Below are 21086 nucleotides of genomic sequence, written 5' to 3'. Positions count from 1 at the left end.
ACCTGTAAAGATTCACAGGAAGACATATGCCAATCAGTGAGTGTACTCCTCTGATGGGAACAGAGTGTCAATGCGTGCATAGTTCCCTCATTGTTTTATTATTGGACACTAACCACTCTTTACATGTGTATCAGTGGTCTGTGTTTACAGGGTTTGGGAAAGCAGGAATATGTGATGCTGTCTCACTGAAGAACACTAGACCCTTTTAAGAGATCATTCCTCCTGCCACACAGAGGGGAGGGTGCCTGTCCAGCAGGTGGAGAAAAGGGGCACAAGAGCCTCTCTGTACACCTCTGTATGCCACCATGAGAATGAATGACATCTCATGCACCACGTGGTTGCCCCGCAATGATTGCAGAACTTTTTCAACAGCATTTGCATCTCTGTTCAGGAGGGATTGGTTACCGCCACTTAGCATAGCAATTAGCATTTTAAGCAGTTTGTATTAAGTGAATCTGCTTCATCAAGCAGAAAGAACCCCACAGAATGCAGCAAATGTAGTTATCTCAATAAATGACTCCTAGCACCAAACCATACAAGATATATTTGCTAGAACTTTACAGTGTGTTTGATAACCTTCAGAAATAGAGGTTTGTCAGACTTGGTAAATAGATTGCATGCTCCACAAACACATGCTTGATCTTTATGTCTTTTTTCTTTTCTTAAGTATTGTCTAAAACCACTGTTCTCTTTTAAGAGAGACATTTGGTCTGAATTTTATAAGAATAAGCCTAACATTTTAAGATTCCGTTCAAAACGTATTTACTATTCATGAGATATTTGAAGTGTACTTCTCTCTGGCTAGAGATTTGAAATTACGTTTTAGCTTCTTCGAGAACTCTTTTCTCGACTCCTTTTAGCTTCTCCTGGTTTTCATTTTCTCATAAGTCTCATTTGGAGAAGACCCAAACGGGTAAGGGCTGGGGAGTGGGAGGGCCTGTAAAGCTACGGTGTCGAAGCAGAGAGATGTTGGCTCTGTGCAAGCCTAGCCTTGGAGGAGTGCTGTTCTTACACATAGTCCTCAGTGCCTTACTGAGAGCTCCAGAGTTCTTTAAACTAGTGAATGGACGAGGTGCAGTTGAGAGAGGAAGCTGTGATTTATTTTGAGATGCATTTAATATCAAAAGGAGACTTTTGGATTAAGAATTGGATTTGTGGGGGCGCCTGGGTGGCACAGCGGTTCAGCGTCTGCCTTCGGCTCAGGGCGTGATCCCGGCGTTGTGGGATCGAGCCCCACATCAGGCTGCTCAGCTATGAGCCTGCTTCTCCCTCTCCCACTCCCCCTGCTTGTGTTCCCTCTCTCGCTGGTTGTCTCTATCTCTGTCAAATAAATAAATAAAATCTTTAAAAAAAAAAAAAAGAATTGGATTTGTGCATGATGTAAAAAACAAATCCTGCATGAGGACCTGCAGTGTAATATAAGTCTCTCTCCCAGGCTTTATCACCCCAGACGCCCAGTTTACTTTCTCAGGAGCAAACACTTTGCCAGATTCTTGTGTATCCTTCCAGAATAGGTATCACTTATTAAATAGAAAACATATCTACTTATTAATACATTCATTCATTCTACAAATATGAATATCTACCTTGTGGCAGGCCCTGTTCTAGGAAGCAGGAGTGCAGCAGAGGACAAGAAACAGTCCTTGTCTTCAAAGAATTTGCTGCATTGTTGTGGGGGATGAGACAGGCAATCAACAATAGAAATATAAATCTATATCAAGAGGTGGTGAATGCTCTGAAGAACATTGCAGTGTAAAGCAGGAGAGGACAATGAAGGTTCTGATGGGGTGATACTCTGGCAGAGATCTGAGGGAAGTAAAGAATGAGCCTTGAAAATTTCTGAGGGCCAGTTGTTCCAGCCAAAGGGGACCTTGCGTGCAAAGGTCCTGAGGCTGTTTTATGCTTTGCATGTTCAAGGTCAAAAAGGCTATGATTTTGAAGCAGAAAAAGTGGAGAAAGGGGGACTAGGTGGTGTAGTCTAGAAGTAACTAGAAGCCAGGCACTATATGACCTTGAAGCTGTGATAAAGACTTTGGATTTTCCTTGGGGTGGGTTGGGAAGTCATTGGAGGGTTTTGAGAAAGGTAAGATATGCTGGCTTCACTTTTAAAAGGATCTCCCTGGCAGCTATTTGGAAAAGACTCCGGGTAGGTGGGATAAGAGTATCAACAGGAAGACACATTAGGGAGCTATTTCAGCTATGGTGGCATCTACGTGAGTGCGATGACATGAACCAAGATGGCGGGCTGGACATGGTGAAAAGTGGGGGATTCTCGGCACATTTTGAAGATTAGAAAAACCAGATTTGCTGATGGGTAAGCAAGCAATCCTGTACGATAGAGAGTAAACAAGGTAGCCTCGTGGGGTTTTTTCTGCTTCAAGCAGAGCAACAGGTAGAATGGAAGACCCATTTATCTAGAAGGAGATGAGATTGGAGGGAGTGGACAGTGAGAAACCGTAGTTCAGAAATGGACGTGTTAAATGAGAGATGCCTACTAAGCACGTAGTGGACATGGGATGTTGAACACACAAGTCTGAGGTTTAGGGGACAGATTTGGGCTCCCGATGTGCGTTTGAAAATCATCACAGTGTGGATAGATGATACTTAAACCCACCCCAGTGATACGCTCTCCCTGTGAGCATGTGTATAGATAAGTAACTGTGGCTCCTTATTTTTAGGATTGTTTCAATATCACTTCACAGAGATCTACCTTTTTCTTTTTAACGGCTACAGATTAGTCTGTAATATGGATGCCACAGTATTGTGAAGGTAAGACAGCTTTGTTTAAGAATAAAAACAAAATTATCAACTCATGTACTTTTCTGATGTTGTAGCATTTACAAGTAATTTTTGAGTCACTGTAAAACCCAATTTGACATGTAAATTAAAATTAAAATTTTAAATTCATTTAAAAACTGGTTATTGGTATAGTCGTTGGTAGAGTGGGTCCCAGAATAAAAATTGTGGTTAGCAGGAAAAAAAAAATGTTAGGAAGGAGATTGGGTCAGAATTTAATTCCACGATCTCATCTGGTAAATTAGAAATGGTGAAGGAAATGAGCAAATAAAGTCTGGCACAGGCAAGGGGTGGGCTGCCATACAGAAGATAGTAGTGTTTAGGAACGTTAAGGTCTGTTCACGATATATGAAATGTAAAAGAGAGGATGGCATTACAGCATATCCACAGGCATACGGTTTGTGCTTAATACACATTATGTATGCACATTTAAAAAAAAAGACTGGAAGGTAATTATTAACATGTTAAAAGGTCTCTTTATTTCTTTGCTTTTATTTTTCCCAGGTGATGTGTATAGGGCTTGTTTCAAATCTCCCTTATATTCTTTTGTGTATTTCCCGAACATAATAAAAATATATCAGTACTAGGGAAGAAAGAATAAATGTATTACAAGTTTTAAAGAAATGGGTCATGAACAAAATGTGGACCTCCCTCCTACCCCGTTTTAGGTGCTAAGCAAAATGCTACTGGCTACGTAGATAGAGGTGCCTTGGAGATTGTAAGCTCCCCAAGGTGGGGGAGAGAGAGACTTTGGTTTTAGGGGGACTTTTGGGTTTTCTCCATTCCCTACAGTTATTCCATGTGCCCACACTAAGAGCTTTGTTCATACTTACTCATTGAAGGCATTGTGTACTAAATGGGACCGGGTGATTACATATATTCTCTAAACATACTTGTGTTTTCAATTTAATTGGGTGGCTTTTTGTTGTTGTTGCCTGAATGCTTTTTAAAGCTTCTGTCCTGAAACCAGGAACAGTCCAGTATCAAATATTTAGATTTAAAAAGATGTGAATTTTCCTATTAGGACCCTTTTCAGAAACTCTTGCTAAAGACAGTATTTTGATTGATATGGGCTTAATTATAGTATTGCTAAATTTATGGAACCCCACAATAAGCCATGGATGTTCTTAAAATTAACTGCGAAGTAGAAGCTATTTTTTTCCTCTCTCTTTTTTACTGACGAGCTAGTAAGGAGTAAAGGAGGTTAACTTGCCTAGAGTCCTGCAGTTAGTAGTGGCAGCTTCCAGACATTAACCTGATTTTTGGCGGTGTTTGGGCTCTTACCACATGGAAAACTCCGCCCCCCCCCCAGCATGATTGGTCCAAAGGACATAGGACAGTTGTTCTCAAAGTGTGGTCCCTGGACTGGTTAGATCAGAACCACCTGGAGATTTGGTAGAGATGCGAATTCCTGGTGGGTGGGGCCCAGGAATCTGCATTTGAATGAACCCTCCAGGTGATTCTTCTGCTTGCTAAAGTTGGAGAGCAGTTGACCCAGGGTCTGGAAAGCATAGGTAAGCCATATTTTCAAATATTCTTTTCAATGGAGAATAAATGGGCAGAAGATGAAGGCGTAGTTCAGGAAGCCCAGTGCAGAACGTCAATGAACAGGGAGGGTAGTGTTAACAAAGCTGAGTAGTGAGCGGAATAAAGCAGACATTGAGATGCCGACTTTTTTTTGAAACACAGTTGTACTATTTCTCTCTCGAATTGTCCCTCTGACTCAACTTTGCCCACATTTTGTGCTTAAAATATCTGTAGAAGATAAATTGGTTTCTATACATTTCAACTGAGGATGCTGTCAGAACTGCATGAGCTCTGGAAGGCTGTCAGGTTGAGCAGACATTCTGGCAGAGAGGCGGCTCTGACTCACAGCCGAATCTCATTGTCAAAACTGTGTCCTGGTCCATCACTTCAGGATCCAGGTGGAGGAGATGGAAAATTACGATCTGATTTGCATATGCAGAGTTGCTCTTGGCAAACCCCCGCTCTAGTTACTTGAAGGAGCAACGTGGTGCAAGTTGAAGAGCCTGAGGAGGATGGAGTGAGTTCTTGAAGTACTCACCTGCCCTTGTGGTGATGCGTGCCTGTTTCTGAATGGGTCCAGACTGATGTCACAGACACGGCATATGGTACTCACGACCCACCGCAGCAGCAGATAGCTACATCCTGTCGTGCTGTTCAGTTTCGAAAAACACAATGCTTGGCCATAAAACAGTTGGACTCCGGAGAAGGACAATATGGTGGCATATTCGGCTAAGACTCACCACCGCTCTGTACTACTGGTCTCCCGCTCATAAAAGGGTTGTCTAAGCAACAAGTGTCAGCCAGACCAAATGAAGCACACAGAAACCAAAAATGTGGTTGGAGGCGTGGAGGCCAGTTGTTTGTTTGTTTTTCTCACTGAGAAGCTATAAATAGCAGTCATTAGAATTTTTTCTCTCCCAAGAGGGTTGATATATTTTGCCCATCATTATGCGAGAAGGGCCTGGGCAATCAGCCTTTCCCTCACTGTGAGCCTTGGGAGGTCTTTAAAAGGATCTGTCTGTGTTGTTGACAATGATAATGATGGGAGACCATGCTTGGGCCAGGTGTCACTCAAGCTTAAAAGTCACTTCCCCTGGGACTCGTTGACCGGAAGTCATCAACCATTAATTTATTATATCATGAATTTTTTAATAGTCTGTATGGCATCTACCACTGTCTGATTTTATTTTTCTGAGGACAGCTTACTGAGATATAATTCACATACCATGCCATACACCCTTTCAACTGTACGGTTTAATGGTTTCAGTATATTCACAGAGGTGTCTCCATCACCACCATCAACTCCAGAATATTTTCATCACCCCCAAAAGAAACCTGTCTCCTGTAGCCATTACCTGGCCAGCCATAGGCAACCACTAATTTACCTTCTCTTTCTCTCTGGATTTGCCTGTTCTGGATATTTCGTATAAATGGACTCATACAACATAATGGTCTTTTGCAAATGGCTTCATTCACTGGCATCACGTTTTCAGCCTCATCCATGTGGTAGCAGGTAGCCAGACCTCATTCTTTTGTATCGCAGTCTGATTACTTTTTACATGTTTTGTTTCTTTGTCTCAGTAAAAGGGAAGTTCTATGAGAAAGGGCACCTTGAGGCTCAGACAAGAGGAGGATGTGTCCATATCCCACGTTTCTTAGGGAGCACAGCCTAAGCTGGAGCACGGTCTCTGACTCCACCGTCAGTCTCTCTTCCCGGCAACGTAGTGTTTTCGTGCCCTATCAGTTACAACCATTGATCGGTTGAGTATTTCCGACCATCGGCAGCATCAGAGCTCACTCAGGCTGAGTCAGGAAGAGACCTACGTGCATCCCTGCTGTTGAGGGAGAAAGTTCGAGTGTTCAGGTACAAGAAGGCATTTGTTTGACTTTCACGAAGCCTGTCTTTCTTCCCTGGTGGGATCTTGAGCTCACACTGCTAATAGAATGCATAAATGTGTAGAGTTGAACTCCCCTGCTGCTGGGCTGTCTTGGCCAATTGTGCATGCGCACGTAGGCAGATCTTTCCCTGGGGCCTTGCTGCTGCTCGTCACCTGAACAGCAAAGTAGGATGAAGCCGAGTCTTATTACCACGTCCCCCACAGCCGGTGAGAGCCACGGTAATTTAACCTGGACCTAGAGCTTCCCCAGGAATTCAGCCTGGGGCTAACGGTGCTTCTCATTTGCTGAGCTGATGAGGATTGATTTCTGGAAACTATTCCCTGCTAGCTGGGCAAAAGTTGGGTTCATTCATTCATTCATTCATTCATCCATTCTGTATTTGTGAAGCCGTTGGAGGCCCTAGTGAGGTGCTGGGGATATGGAGATCAAATACATAATCACCGTTTCCCAGGAGTTTATTTATGGTCTGCAGTAGAGTTGGGTTGGTCTAGCAACTATCAACAAAACACAGAAATGATGGGAGTAAGAATGGAGCATGAGGGACGCCTGGGCGGATCTGTCGGTTAAAGTCAGGTCATGCTCTCAGGGTCCTGGGATGGAGCCCTGAGTGGGGAGTCTGCTTGTCCCTCCACCCCTTCCTTCCCCCCACTCATGCTTTGCGCACTCTCTCTCTCTCCCCTCTCTCAAATAAATAAAATCTTTTTAAAAATTGAAAGGAAAAAAAGAATGGAGCTAGAGATGTCTCGTAGGAGCACTTGATGTCATTAAGGGAGAAGAGATGTCAGGAAAATGTTGAGGGGTTCCTGAGCTGACTCCCGAAGGGAAGGTAGGCATCAGCCAGGTGGGAAGTGGGGAAATGGGTGCACACAGACCGGATGCAGCCTATCTGGTTCTCCCTGTTTGGCTGGCAGGCCCTTCTTTTACACTTAGGGGTTCAATTCACTCATGTGCTCGCAAATGTTTAATAAATGGCTCTCTGGAAAAAAGTGCATGTGTGTACACAGAGTTGGGAAGTGATAAACAGAGGCACACTGTTTTACAGTGTTCATACCAAGTAGCTGTAACAGACTCAGATAATCCAGAGCATGCATCATAGTAAAATAACCAGGAAGCAATGAGTTTTGAGTAATACATCTGTTATGACTTGAATAACATGTATGCAATTGTGTTATATGTTATATATACAATTTATTTAACTGTAAGTTTGTATAATTTAATGTTTATTGGTGGCTGCATTTAACAACCAGCTCACAAAATGTCTGAAAAAGTAATACTTGGCTTTCACAAGCTGGTTCGAGCCAGCTCCCCTGCATCATTGGGGTCATTCTTTCACTCAGCAACAATGTGCCGAGCATCCGCTGTTCCCCAGGCACTGTTCTGAGAGCTGAGAATACATCGGTGAACAGAACAAATAACAAATTTCCCTTCTGGTTCTAAAATTCTGATTTTTAGTCACCGATCTTTCTAGCCAGTCTTGGACCTCCATGTTCCCTTTGCCGTCTGCAAGGCTTGATTCCCACTGACCGCAGTCATGGCTCCCTGGGCATATCATCCCCAGAGCTGCTGGCGCGCACACATCCAGGCATCTCAAGAGTCTCGCATTTAGAAGCAGCAGCTAATGACACCTAGTCTGACCTCCGACATCCTCCTGTAGCTCCTGCGGGCTGGAGCTGGTCTGGGAGATGTACTAAACGTGGAACTAGCGGAACCTCTGTGACCCGGGAGAGACGACTGGGGATTAGACTGTGTGCCTGGGCTCCTCTAGGGATTCCTCTCTGATTGCTCTGTCCCCTTGTCACTCCTGCTGCCCAGGATGCCCTTTTCCTGTCATCCCAGGGCACGCAGATTTCCTCCGCTTTGCCCTTATTGTATTATCTTAGACACAAGCTCTTTGAGGTTATAGACTATGCATCAGAATCAACAAGTATTTGATGATAAGCTGAATAAATGTTCTTTCCATTGATTTGCTCAGATGGCCACACCTTGTAAGTTTATCATGTCTGGAAAAATCCACTTGGAATGTTTATGAGCACATGTAAAGACTGCTCCCCGTTTGGCAGCCATGGTTTTAGGAGGTGATTTGAATTTAACCTTGAACTTGAATAAATGTGGAGAACAAATAGGTACCTGTCAGTAGGTTCTGAGAGAAGGAGTTCAGGCCCTGGGAAGCAGGTGCCAGCTGCCGCCTTCCTGTGTGAACTCGGGTACTAATCTCTGGGCTTGTTATCACAGACTGGGCTGGATATTCCCCTAGTTCAGTGTCCCATGATTGTATTAAACTTTCCTAATAGTCACAGGATGCAAAATGGATGATTTGGATAATTTTTCTGTCTTTTTTTTATATATAGAGAGAGAGAGTTCAAGAATACCTATTTAATGGAAAGATGGGAACAAGACTGTCAGATGTGGTAGACAGTTCTACCTAAAACACCATTTCTGTAGTCACATTGAGTTCAGATGCATTTGATAAATTGGAGAATGATTCATTGTAATATCAAAGTGCATTGGTGCAAAACACACACACACACACACACACACTTTTTTTTTCTAGGCAAGGGAAGCCTAAAATAGCAGGAGTGGAGTTACAACCTTTAGCAGGAAAGGCAAAAGCCCTCAATAAACCCCTGCAGAGACAGAGCCTCTTCCAGATACACTAAGAAGATAGGACGTGAGCAGAGGCACTGAAGGCTCTGCCTGGAGAGGTGCGTGCCCGCCTTGTGCAACTGTGGACCAGCTCTGGGTCCTGTGGCTACACTGTCCGCAGTGCACACCTTTTCGGAAGAGCCTGTGCTCCATCTGCCTAGCCTGGACTTCTGAAGACAGCATTTCTAAGCAAATGTTTTTCCGTGTGTGATTTTTGGTTTTTTTTTTTTTTTTTTTTTTTGTCTTTTTCAAATAACCCTTGCAAAACCTCCAGCCTCCAAGCTGTCTCTCAGAGGAGTGATGACTTTGGTTAGAAAGCAGCGTACGTTTTGAGGGGTCGTCCCATAAACCAATTTTCCCAAAAGAATTGCAGATGGGGAGGTGTTTCAGAAATGCCCATGTCACGATATAGCAGAAATAGCTGTACTTCACATTTTTATGGTTTGGGGTCCTCTTTATTTTTTACTTCTTCATGTGACATTACCATGATTTTTGTAATCGAAAAACAAAACCAAACTATATAAAAGTGTGTACGGTTAAAAAAGAAAAAGGAGGAAGAATGCAACCTTTCTATGTACTCAAGATGACCTAATTTTAAATCCTCTGAAAATGTAGTGTTACTTTCTATTTCCGCCCACGGTGTAAATGAGCACCCATTCATGTCCCCTGCATGGGGTGTGGAGACTAAGACTCGGAGCGCCTTGCAGCGTTAAAGAACTACGATGGAAACTTTCCAGATTGATATCTCACCAAATGACTTCTCACCGTTAAAGAGTTGCATTGTTAAACAAGATTTTGTTTCATTATTTTTCTCCAGAGACCATTAAAATGCCCCTTTTTTTCATAAACTATGGTACTCTTCCAAAGGGTTGACGAGGAACTAGAGAGCCAGGCTGTGTAATGTTCTGCATGAAACATGATGTTGGTGTCATTGCATTCTTGTTCCTAAATAAGCTTTCTAAAAATACAGTCAAATCATGCTGGCCTGCAGAAATATATTCGCAGTACTGTAGTGCAAAATTTGAAGTGACGGCTATTTCCCGAATGTTTTCTTTATATTAAATTGTTTTATTATATTCAATAGAGTCTCTTTTTAGTAAGGAAATCCAATAATCAGTACCTTGGAAGTCCAGTTCTTTTCATTTATTTATTTATTTTTGTGTTCCGTGTAAATGAGGTTAAATGTCACTGGAAGTCACTGGTAAATTAGTTTTTGCTTCTTTGATTTTTTTTTTTTTTTTTTTTTTTTTGCTCCTAAGCTTTGAGACTTTCATGTGTACAGAAATAGAGAAACAGCCACAGAACTTTTCTACTAGCTTTGTGTTCGGCTCTTTGCCCTTTTGATCTGACAGGACATGTTTAGGGAAGAAATGTCCCCACGAAACCTAGTGCTATCTAATTCTACCTGGGGACACATTTTGGTAAATGTCCTATTGTGATAGGACCGAGGATTCAATCCATCGCATATAAATGCAGCACATGTAAATTAAATTATCTTTGGAATAAATGGCTCTAATCTTTTTTTCAAGTTCAATCTCATCAACTAGACTGAGTTTTGGTCACCAGGGTATGAAGCCTCCTATTATTTTGGCTTCACTGCATGAATGGACAGATATTAGGCCTGAATCTGCCATACTGATGAGGTGTGTAGAATGGAGAGTTTTCTTAAAAAAAAAAAAAAATCTTCAAACGGGCCTTGCAATTCATAATAATAATAATAATTATGTCCTTCATTTTTTCCTGCACCTCGTTTGTGCTAAGCGGGTGCCGCACTCTCTGCAACCCCAGTGGGTAGGCATCTCATGTCACTGCTTCTCACAGAAGCAATTAAATGACATTCCACTAGATACAATGGTCTGCAACTTACCGTCTCCCTAATGATAGAATATATAAATGCTTCCTTTGTCGTTGACGTGAATCTACCTTCCTCTGGTTTGCAGTTGCCAAGTATGTCCTAGCATCTCAGTGCAATTAACCAGGTCCTCGGGTAGAGATGTGAGCTGCCTCCGGTTCTCGATGCTTATAAGCTTGTGCAAATCTGTGTATTTTGGGCACATTTGTAAGACTGATGTGGGTTATTTGATATCCAGACAACTCCAGGAAACAAAACATTGCAAATAGTCACTTCTCTTAATGCGTAATAAAACTAAACCATGGTTGCATTTAGACGGGGCTGAGAAGAGAGGGGGGCGGGGAGGGATACCCCACACCACACTTGTGCTTTTCCAGCTATCTTGTCCCCGTGTACCTGTCCTTCTACTCAACTCCTACCCATCCTATGAGGCCACCTTCTCTCTGAAACTTCCCTTGTAAGAACAGTTCCTCCAGGGTGTAAGACAGGACAGGTCAGGCTACTCCCCAGCACCCGGGGCCAAGAGCCGTGGCTTCCCCTTTCCTCCTTCAGTATCTGGAACGAGGGTCAGGCGCTTGGAAGAGCAGGCAGTGTTTTGTTCTGAGGCTTGTGAGAGAATACCCAATTCCAATCAGCTTAACCTGAAAAGAGATCCTGGCTCATATAATTGAGAAGTCCAGGGCTAGTTTCCAGGTTTAGGTGGGATCCAAGGTCCCCCCCTTTTCTTGGCTGTCTTCCTTTGCATCAGTTCACTGACTGGCATGCTCTCCCCGCGTTGTTCCAAGGCTGGCGCCTGCGCAGCCCCGCGAGGAAGCCCATGCATTCAACACAATGCTCATCTATCGTGCACCTACCACGTGCCAGGAAATATTCCAGACCTGGGGGAGAGAGCAATGAACCAAACAGGCAAAAAACCTTGGCTTACCTCTGTTGGTTCTCTCTTCCACAAAAGTTCTAATAAACGTTCCCAGGGGTTGTGTCTTACTGGCCTGGCTTGGGTCAGCAAGCTCGTGCTGACTCCCAGCGCTCCAGTTCCCTGCCAGGTCTTTTCCAGCCCCGGGGTCACTGACACGCTCCTTTCTTCCCTTCGCTGCAGCTCCAGATGAAGATGAGCGAGCGGGCCGCCTCGCTGAGCACCATGGTGCCCCTGCCCCGCAGCGCCTACTGGCAGCATATCACGCGGCAGCACAGCGCCGGGCAGCTCTGCCGCCTGCAAGGTAAGCGCGGGGCCACGTGCCCGGCTGGTGCGTCTGGCAGCCCTGTGCAGGGGGCGCTCAGCCAGACTGGCTCTCCCCCCCAGGGCCAGGGCCCCCATCGAGGCTGCACTCCAGGGCACGTCCTTGATCACAGTGTCCTGGGGAAATTGTTTAAAATGCAGATTCTTGGCCCTCAACTCCAGAGATTCTCGATGTTAAGGCAGAGGAAGTGGCTGAGCAAACACCTGCACAGGGTGTGGGCAGGAGGGATGTGGTGCACGCTGCGAGAAACAGTCAAGCGCACTAGGCGCCCACAGCATCAGCATCACCTGGGAACATGCTACAAGGCAAATGTTCGGGCCCCTTCCAGGATCCCAAAAGTTCCAGGATCAGGAACTCTGGGGTGGGGCCCAGCTGTCTGTGTGGTCATCAAGCCCTCCAGGTGATTCTCGTGATCGCCTAAGCTTAGGAACCATGTGTTGTTGGAAAGAGATGCTCTGGGGTGGGGTCCTGGGTTCTGGTTCTGCGGGGACTCTAAGCAAACCCTAGGAGGCCTGCCTTCCAGAAAAGTGGGCTCAGAAACGGGATACAGAATAGCCCCTATTTGGTGGGGACAGCAGGAACAATAAAAAATTTAAACATTTTCTTATCTTTTCAAATGCAGCTTTTGTGGTTTATAGTATATAAGAATAGCTTGTTCATATGTAACTTATAAAAAATAAATAGGCCTATTGGGGGGACCCCTGATGAAGAACTTTGCATGATGATGAGCTGGAAGATGTTGGAACTTTGCAGGGCATGCGTTAGACGGCACCTAGTTCGTATGCAGAAATCTGAATAAATGAATCTAAGAACAAATGAAGCGTCACAGAAAACCGTGGTCTCGGCCGTAAATGGCACTGTTACTCACTCAGCCTTTTCAGCCCTTCCTGGTGGCCGTTTCTCCCCCAGAGAGTTTTTCCCATTCTTTCTTCCTGGAAGGCTGGGCTTTTCCCCCATCCTAGGTCTCTCTTTGTCTTTTCCAGGTCTTCCCTCCTGACTCCAAGGTAACCTTCCCAGATTCCCTTATAACTGGTGTGGAATCTTGATTATGTGTGCTCCCAAGACGGGGGTGCTGACCCCTCTCTTTAGGGTCCTGATCCCAGTGCTCACGTGTGGCCATTGGACTCAGCTTCCACGCAGCAGTAAAGCCAAGGAGAGCGGGGTCTCTTTTGTCCTCATTTTATCCCCCCGTGCCTTGAAGCAGTGGCCATGCCCTGAGTATTTGTTGAATGAATGTGTACTGAGGGCACTTACATTCTAGTCTTTGTGACTGTAAGTTCTGCTCCCTAGCAGAGAGCATGGCACAGTGTGGATGCTCGGAAAAACATGTCCTAAATGCCTGTGTGAGTGACTGCACTCATAAATAACGGATAAACAAGCTTGCTTTCCAGAACATACCCACAGAGAGAGAGAGAGAGAGAGAGGCAGAGAGTTGGGTTAGATCAGGTTGTCCCAAAGACCGTTTGTGCCCTATCGTGTTCAGACATTTTTGTAATGTTTGAACTACATTATCAGCATTTTTCTCATATGCACACCCCCATACTATTATTCAATTTTACGCAGTCTCGTTTCCTTAAACAAATTCATTTTTGTAAAGAAAATTGTATGCCACTGCCTTTATACTATTATAGCAACTGGCTGTCTTTTTTAATACACAATAAGATAAACAGTAATGATTGAAAGTTTAGGAAGTATGCATTGCACATAAATTCACACAAAGCTATTGAATTGCTTTGTAACTTGACTTTCTACACATACCAGGATGGTCTTTACTAAGAAAGTATGTCTTTTTTAGATTCTGCATGTCAGGCTTGCAAAACAAAGTTGGGAACCAAAGTGATGTAGGCTTCATAGGGAGGAAATTGATAAGTGACCTTAATTCCTGAGACACTGCGTGGTAATTGGAGAAGTCAGTTTGCATCAAAGGTGATGTACGGTGGGGTGTCTGTAGAATAGCGTGTTTGCAAAGATGCACTGAGAGCGGGAAAACCTGAACACTTAGGATATGTTGCAGTTTTAGAATTTATTAGTGAATATCCCAGAGCTTAAGAATCCTCAGGACATAGAAGATGCCATACGAAGAGCATACTCCCCTACCTCTCCTTAACTAATCTAACCATCCTTAACCAAAACGAGGAGACATTCATCAGAAATGATGAAGCCTAAGGGTCTTATATATGACTGTTCTGACAATGTCTACATCTGGTTACTATGAGGAAACAGCTCTATTTCCAGCATAGAGACACATTTTTCTTAAGAACAACAACATAATTTGCAAATTTACCTGCACACAAAAAGCCCATATTACGGGTGGAAGCCCATATTACGGGTCTGGGCTGATTGTCAAAGACTAGTGATCCACCGATTCCAAAATAATAGTAGCGATGATGGTGCCTCTAACAGGAGAGCAGAGCCATGCACAAGGTCCCAGCAAAGAAAGAAATTTGCATTCTTTGAGAAGTTCCTAATACTTCTTTTTATCAAAACTAGCATGTCACAAATCAACTCATCAAAATTAAACGGGTTTATTCCCTTTATAGTTTGTATTATTAATTATCCCTCAACCCATCACTCAAAAGTAATGAGATATTACTGTAAAATCAGGTTCGAGTTTCTTGGTATAGATTTTTGAAGCGTTCACAGTTACGGTAGTTCCAGAACAGTAATTTGAGGATAGTGACTTCTTAGTTTCTAGTGAGATTAATGGCCATCACCATGAGAACGGACACCACAGATTTTCTGCAGAGGGTTTTCAAGATGATTGTGTTCTAGGTTTCAAGATGATAGTGAAAACTTCTCTTAGTTACTCTTTGTCACATTATGATCTTCACTGAACATGAATGTCCATATGAGTTCTTATGGCTTCCCTGTTTGGCCCCCTGATAATACTTGGTGAAAACCCTAATATCTTAGAATATCTGTATGTATGACAATGGCATTACAGTTGTTCCAGAATTATTAGTTTTTTGCTTTATGTTTTGGTACAAATTATTCCGTCAGATTATTTGCTTCTCCATACTTCTGTTACCTGTGTCGGTGAATATGTTTTATTTTGGTATTTTATTTATTTTGGTATTTAATCTGTGCTTACTGAGAGATTTCTTCCACCTGCACATTCTGCGTACATTTGTCTACATTGCTTTATCTCATGGATCACTTTTGAGTCACCAGTATTCATTGAGATACAGGGCCAATATGTGGTCTGTGTGTCGTATGGGACTCAATGTACCAGTAATTTGTTACCTTAAAAAAAAGAAAAAAGTTCTCAGAGGACCTAAAATTATCTTGTTTATCAGAGGTGGTCACTTATATGACACATAGGATAAGTTCATCTGTTGCTCTACTTATGCTCCCTGTCTCCCTCCTTCCCTTGCCCCCACCCCTGAATAAAGCTGAAACCGGGAGAAAGTGAATGACATCATTGCCTGTGTGCCATACATTGAGGTTACATGGCACTTGATCTCTTCTTGTTCTGATGGTGTTTGTGAGCTGTGATTCCTCTGGCCAGCTCATTTACCTGGGGGTATTTCAGGATGACTTTTCTAGATGACAGATCTGGAAGCTAATCGTGGAAAGCATAATAGACCCTTACCAGGGGGTGTTAGTCCATCTGGTTTGAGAACAGGGCATTTCGTCTCCAAATTTAGTCCTACAGAGCCACCTGCTGGTTGGTTTTGGAATTATTATTTCATATTACTGTCAGTGGTGGGGAAGAGGTGCTGGCTTTGACCCAGCCTGGTGTATGAAGACATATTTAATCCACCATCACTGCCTCTCCTGCCCCATTTCCAGTTTTCATATCGAAATGCCCTTCTAGGGTTGAGCACATACAAAAATGAACATGTGAAAGAGGTTTATCATGAATCCTGGAAGGAATTCATGAAAGAGAAGCATTTATCAAGTTTGAACACTGTATTCCCAGGAGTCCTTCATGAATGCATCGCATCAATTAACCACAGAGTGGTGGGTTCCCCAGTGTGTTCGGTGGAGTACTAACCCCAGGAGATATGGCCCTTTCCCCAAACCGTACTGTGGTCCAGTGAGTTTGGGGGAAATGCTACATGTTAAGTTAAATTTTCCTTCTGGAGACTGAGAATGCCAATCACTCTTTTCAAGGTTTCAAGATGTCCTGCGATAAAGAATCTGTTTAATCTTTTTCAAACCAGAGCTCTGCAAATTTATTTGCATGTGAAACCTCTTCTCTCCTTTTTTTTTTTAACGTACGTAAACACGAACAGATCCCTAGTGACGTAGCTAGTTCCTCACAAGGCAGACAAGACATCCTGAATGAGCATCTTTGACGAAGATAGCCTTCCTTGAAGACCCACTGCACTGCGGGCTTTGCAGTAGGTTCCTATCATACATGACCTCGCTTAGTCCTTCAAACAGTGACACGAGAGTATATTATTTTCATTCGCAGCTAAGAAACGGAGGATTTGAAGGGCTAGTAGTGTGTCCGAGGTCACCTAACTAGTAAGTGAGGTCTTTATTTCTCTATTCATTCAAGCGCTCACTCATTCATTTAGCTGGTAAATATTCTTCGAGCATTACTTTATGCCAAGTTTATGCCAAGCCCTGTGCTAGGTGATGGAGATACACGGGCTGCCAGACAGGCATGCGTCTGCTGTCCTAGAGCTCCAAGTCTAAAGAAGAGTCACAAACAATAGTGACACAAATATATATGATTTCCAACTTGGCCCCTGTCACATCAAAAATGAAGTGTTTGTAATGGAGAATCGCAAAGCAGAGTTCTTGGTTTGGGGAGGACGGTGACAAAGGGACTTCTTTAGATGGGGTGGTCACAAGAGCCTGCAGCATTTACCCCAAGACCTGAAGTCAGAAGAGAAGCAGTCATACTGAGAGCCAGGGAAAAGCATTCTCCATAGAGAGCTCAGCAAGTGCAAAGGCCCTGAGACAGAAATGGGCTGGCGGTAAAAACCAGAATGGGGGGAGTGTCGCTGGTGCCTCAGGGGCGGTAGGAGACAGCAGGTGTATCCAGCTTCAGTGGGGGCCCTTCTTAAACTCTGTCACTTCCTTCTTAAAGTGATCCTCTTAGGAATCTTTCTCTTACTCTGAAGGTGCTCTGTTGCTTCCTATTTCCAGAATCCTTCTATTGGAATTGCCTTGGAAGATAGTGTCCCTTGTTTAAAAACAAGATGAAAATAGGCATCATTTATCAGCTTTGACTTTAGATAATTTTAGGAAATCAGAGATTGGCATCGGACGTGTGTGTCATCGTCTGCCGGCACCCTTCGCGTGGCCGTATCTGGTTCTCCTGGCAACACTTGCGGTCGGCAAGAGCAGGACCGCGTTCTCCATTTCAGAAGACAGCACCTGAGACCCTGGGAGGTCCGGCACTGGCTCGAGATCACAGGGCTAGTGGGTGGAGGGACTGACGTTAAAACTCCTTTCTTTATCATATGTTCTTACCTGTGAGAAGAAATTCTGCCAGCTTGGCTGTTTCGAAGGCACATACCGTAGCACGGAAACAGCTCCTCCAGAGGGTTCGTTCCAGCTTGGGCGACTTACATATTTAAAGGACGACAGAGTCCTAGAGCAAGTGGCTACTTCAGAGACATCAACACTGGTTTTTCAATATGAATTCTAACACAGTCCCATACGTGGTGTGTGCATCAATTATGGGAGAATGGATTAAGATCCGAGCAAATGGGGAAAGGTAACGAATAAACCAAAGTCTCAATCTCTCGTGTCTCTCGGGATCAGGGAGGACGTGTGAACAGTGAAACCGGGCATGGGTGGGTGTGATGGGGTCCCTGGTGAATCCCAGGAACCCCGGGGCAGAAGACAGGACAAGAGAACAGGGAAATCGGCACCTTTGTGGACGTTTGAAGTTATTTAACTATTGACCATCAATTCTAAACGTTTTATGACCTGTGCAGGCCAGAAACCAGGTCTGGGTCCAGATTGGGTCTGGATTGGTTCCAGCTCATGACCTTTGCGTGAACTGCAAAAGTGTGGGACAGGTGATTCTATCCATTTCCTGGCTTTAAGCTAAAAATAGCACAGAAACCAAGCCGGAAAGATTCCGTTGGCCAGAGTGGTGATCGAGGCTGTGGGTACTTCCATTCTCATGGGACCTCAAGCGAATACCGTCAGTCACTCTTCTCACAGACTTTTGCAATCTAAGGAGTGACACATGAAGGTTCAGGGAGGGCTTTGTTCTTGACCGAAGATTTGGGTTTTGCATCGATACTGTTTGTGCACTGTCTGCTTCCTGTGGGAACTTTTATCAAACTGTAATAAAGATAAATGGGATATTTACCTGTAGTCCTCAAACTCATTCAGTCATCTCTACACCCATCATGGGGCCTGAACTCACGACCCCCAGGTCAAGAGTCAGATGCTTTACGAACTGAGCCAGCCACGTGCCCCTTGTAGTATTCAAATGCATTCACATTTCTGTGTGTGTGTGTGTGTGTGTGTGTGTGTGTGTGTGTGTTGGAAAGAAAATAGAATCTGTGTTCAAAATGGTTTCTTGTGATTTTGGACATCCTTGTATTCATGCTTCTTTACTAATTATCACTGCTGTTAGGTACCAGTGACTGTCTGACTAGGTCTGTAATGTCCTTATGGTTCAGATTTGAGGCTTGCAAAGACTCAAATCCATGACTCATGTCAGAAAGGGTCTTGACAGGTCTCATGGAGCTCAGGGCTGTTTGGGACAATGTCATAGAGGCTAAACTAAGCCATGCGCCACCATGAACCTTTTCGCTTGGTTCATTGTTTAAAAACATCGTTGTTTTGAATGTGCTCCAGTGGGGCACGCGTGCTCCGCGTAGCCGCAGCCCTAACCCTGCGTTATGCCGGCTTGACCCACGCGTTCGGTTACCAGAAACGCTGTACTGGGGGCGCCTGGGTGGCTCAGTCAGTGAAGCGTCTGCCTTCGGCTCATGTTATGATCCCTGGACTCTTGGGATCGAGTCTGGCATCGGGCTGCCTGCACAGTGAGCCTGCTTCTCCCCCTGCTTGTGCTCACTTTCTCTCTCCATCTCGCTTTCTCTCGCAAATAAATAAATAAAATCTTAAAAAAAGAGAGAGAGAGAGAGGGAAAGAAAAGAAATGCTGTACTCAGTTGTGCTGGTTTTGCTCTGCTCCCTTCTGAGAGCCTCGCCCTTAGTGCACAGCGTGAGTGTCCTGGCTTGTGGCAGCCCCCAGCCAGCAGGTGGCAGTAAAACCTCTTGTTTGTATAAAATCAAGCGCTCTGTCTACGGGGATTGGCCAACCAGGGCCTGCTGGCCAAATGCAGTCCGCTGTCTGGTCCTGTGAACCCAGTTCTGCTGGGGCATCCGTGCCTGTTCGTCATGTATTCACTGTGCTGTTTTTGTGCTGCACACAGCGGGGTTGAGTGCTTGCGATTCCTACGATTCCGAGTCCTACGATTCCTTCTCATTTCCCTTCAATATCCTGAACAGAGGGGTTGATGAAGATAAAAAATTAAGGAGGAAAGTAACTGCTAGTAGTTTGATCATAGCTCCGTGCAAAGACCACATGCAAATGATATGTTAATCATGTAGTCTATCCTGACTCTTATTTGCATATCACTGAGTGCCCTCTGGAAAAAAATCTTAGGTTGTGTGTAACTTATTTCTATGCTATAGAAACTTGTTGCTAGCTAATTTGATCATGTGCCTCCTTGAAATATAACTGCCGGTTTTAAATTCTTTTTGGCAAAGATGTCGCCAGCCCTCTGAAGCTTCATCGGACAGAGACTTTTCCTGCCTACCGATCCGAGCACTGACAGGAGCTGCCGAGAATCGAGACTCATGTGACACACTGGTGATGTGCTGGCCACCGCAGATTCACCAGGAGGCCATGGGATGGCAGCGAGGGAAGCCACGAAGGAAAGAGGCTGGAAGTCCTGGCTAATTGTGTGGTCATTGGGAAACTGCAATGCAATATTTGTCTTTTTCTTTCTTTTTTCTTTTTTTTTTTTTAAATCTTAGCGTGATTGAAACATGCTCTATAGATATCGACTTTTTGTTCCCTCTTTTACAGCTAGACAGAAAGGAGTCAATGCCACAGAATGATTTTCTATTGTAGATACCATGTCCCTTGCACTTCTCTGAATCTATCCTTTTGTGGATTCTTGTGATTTTCCTTCTGAGTGTTTCAATTGTATGACAGTACTGATAATAAAATGGCTCTTCATTATTTGTTATTTGTTGATACCGTAATCCTCAGTTGTTAATATTATGGTTCTGGTTACTGGAAATGATTTTTTATTACGTTACCGATTAGTCAAATCAGTGCTTTGACTGACTCTAACCTATTAGGTCAAGAAAGAATTTCCAAGGACCCTTTAGTCTTCTTTTCAGGGTTACCGTTTTGCTCTGACACCATCTTCCGACTACCCTCTACCTTCCTTTTTTAAAAGCCTTTGTTTTGTTTGGAGTACCTTCGTAAAACATTTTAAAATAAAGGAGCATTCTTCACCCCTATGTTCTTTGGATTCTGGCCATCTGGTTTTCTCTTCTATCTTCGGTATTTATGAGGGTATGTGAATATCTTGCTTAGGAGCCTGGAGCACGTCTGGCATTGCCCTTGATGCCCGTGTGACCGTTTATGCGTTGGCCACTTACTCATTCAGCTGGTCTGTCGTGAGCATCTTCTAGTTCCGGACACTGTCCTAGATGGAGTCCAGGGATACAAGAATGAAGAGATAAGAGCCCTGTCCCCTTAAGTGCCGAGGAGTGTGACAGGGAAATAAAGTTGCAATTATAATACAGAGTGACATCTGATGAATGTGTCCTCAGTGGCCATGTGCCTCTGAAGAGACGGTCAGTCTCTGGCCCAGGCTTTCCACCTGGAATCTGCCAGATGGGAATTCAAGCTTGGGAGGTCCCGAGGCTAGAATGGCTATGGCTGTGTGGGAAGCAGGGATGGTGTGTGTCTCGGTCATTGCCCTGTTGTCAATAGTGTCCCCTGATACAATATAGGGCATCTGGTTAAATTTGATACATGATGGCTTAAGTTTTTAGTGTAAGTATATCCCAAATATCACATGGGATATAAATATACTAAAAATTGTTCATTGTATATCTCAGATTGAAATTTGATGGAATGGTCTGTAGTTTTCTCTGCTAAATCTGGCAGTCCTATTTCCCAGGCTC

General features: G+C 44.0%; 1 protein-coding gene across 1 annotated transcript in view; it reads left to right on the top strand.

Annotated features, from left to right (window-relative positions):
- The window catches only part of DOK5 (docking protein 5), a 153229-nt gene extending 132815 nt beyond the window's left edge, over positions 1–20414 (top strand). Inside the window, exons 7-8 of the mRNA XM_026503767.4 lie at positions 11814–11934; positions 19650–20414. Of these exons, the coding sequence (XP_026359552.1) occupies positions 11814–11934; positions 19650–19714 (186 nt within the window). The 3' untranslated portion in view covers positions 19715–20414. The remainder of the gene's footprint in view (positions 1–11813; positions 11935–19649) is intronic.
- The last annotated feature ends 672 nt before the right edge of the window (positions 20415–21086 follow it).

The sequence above is a fragment of the Ursus arctos genome, unplaced genomic scaffold, assembly GCF_023065955.2.
Source record: "Ursus arctos isolate Adak ecotype North America unplaced genomic scaffold, UrsArc2.0 scaffold_16, whole genome shotgun sequence".
Taxonomy (NCBI): Eukaryota; Metazoa; Chordata; class Mammalia; order Carnivora; family Ursidae; genus Ursus; species Ursus arctos.
The sequence above is the reverse complement of the archived record's forward strand: the minus strand, read 5'-3'. Positions and strand labels throughout refer to the sequence as shown.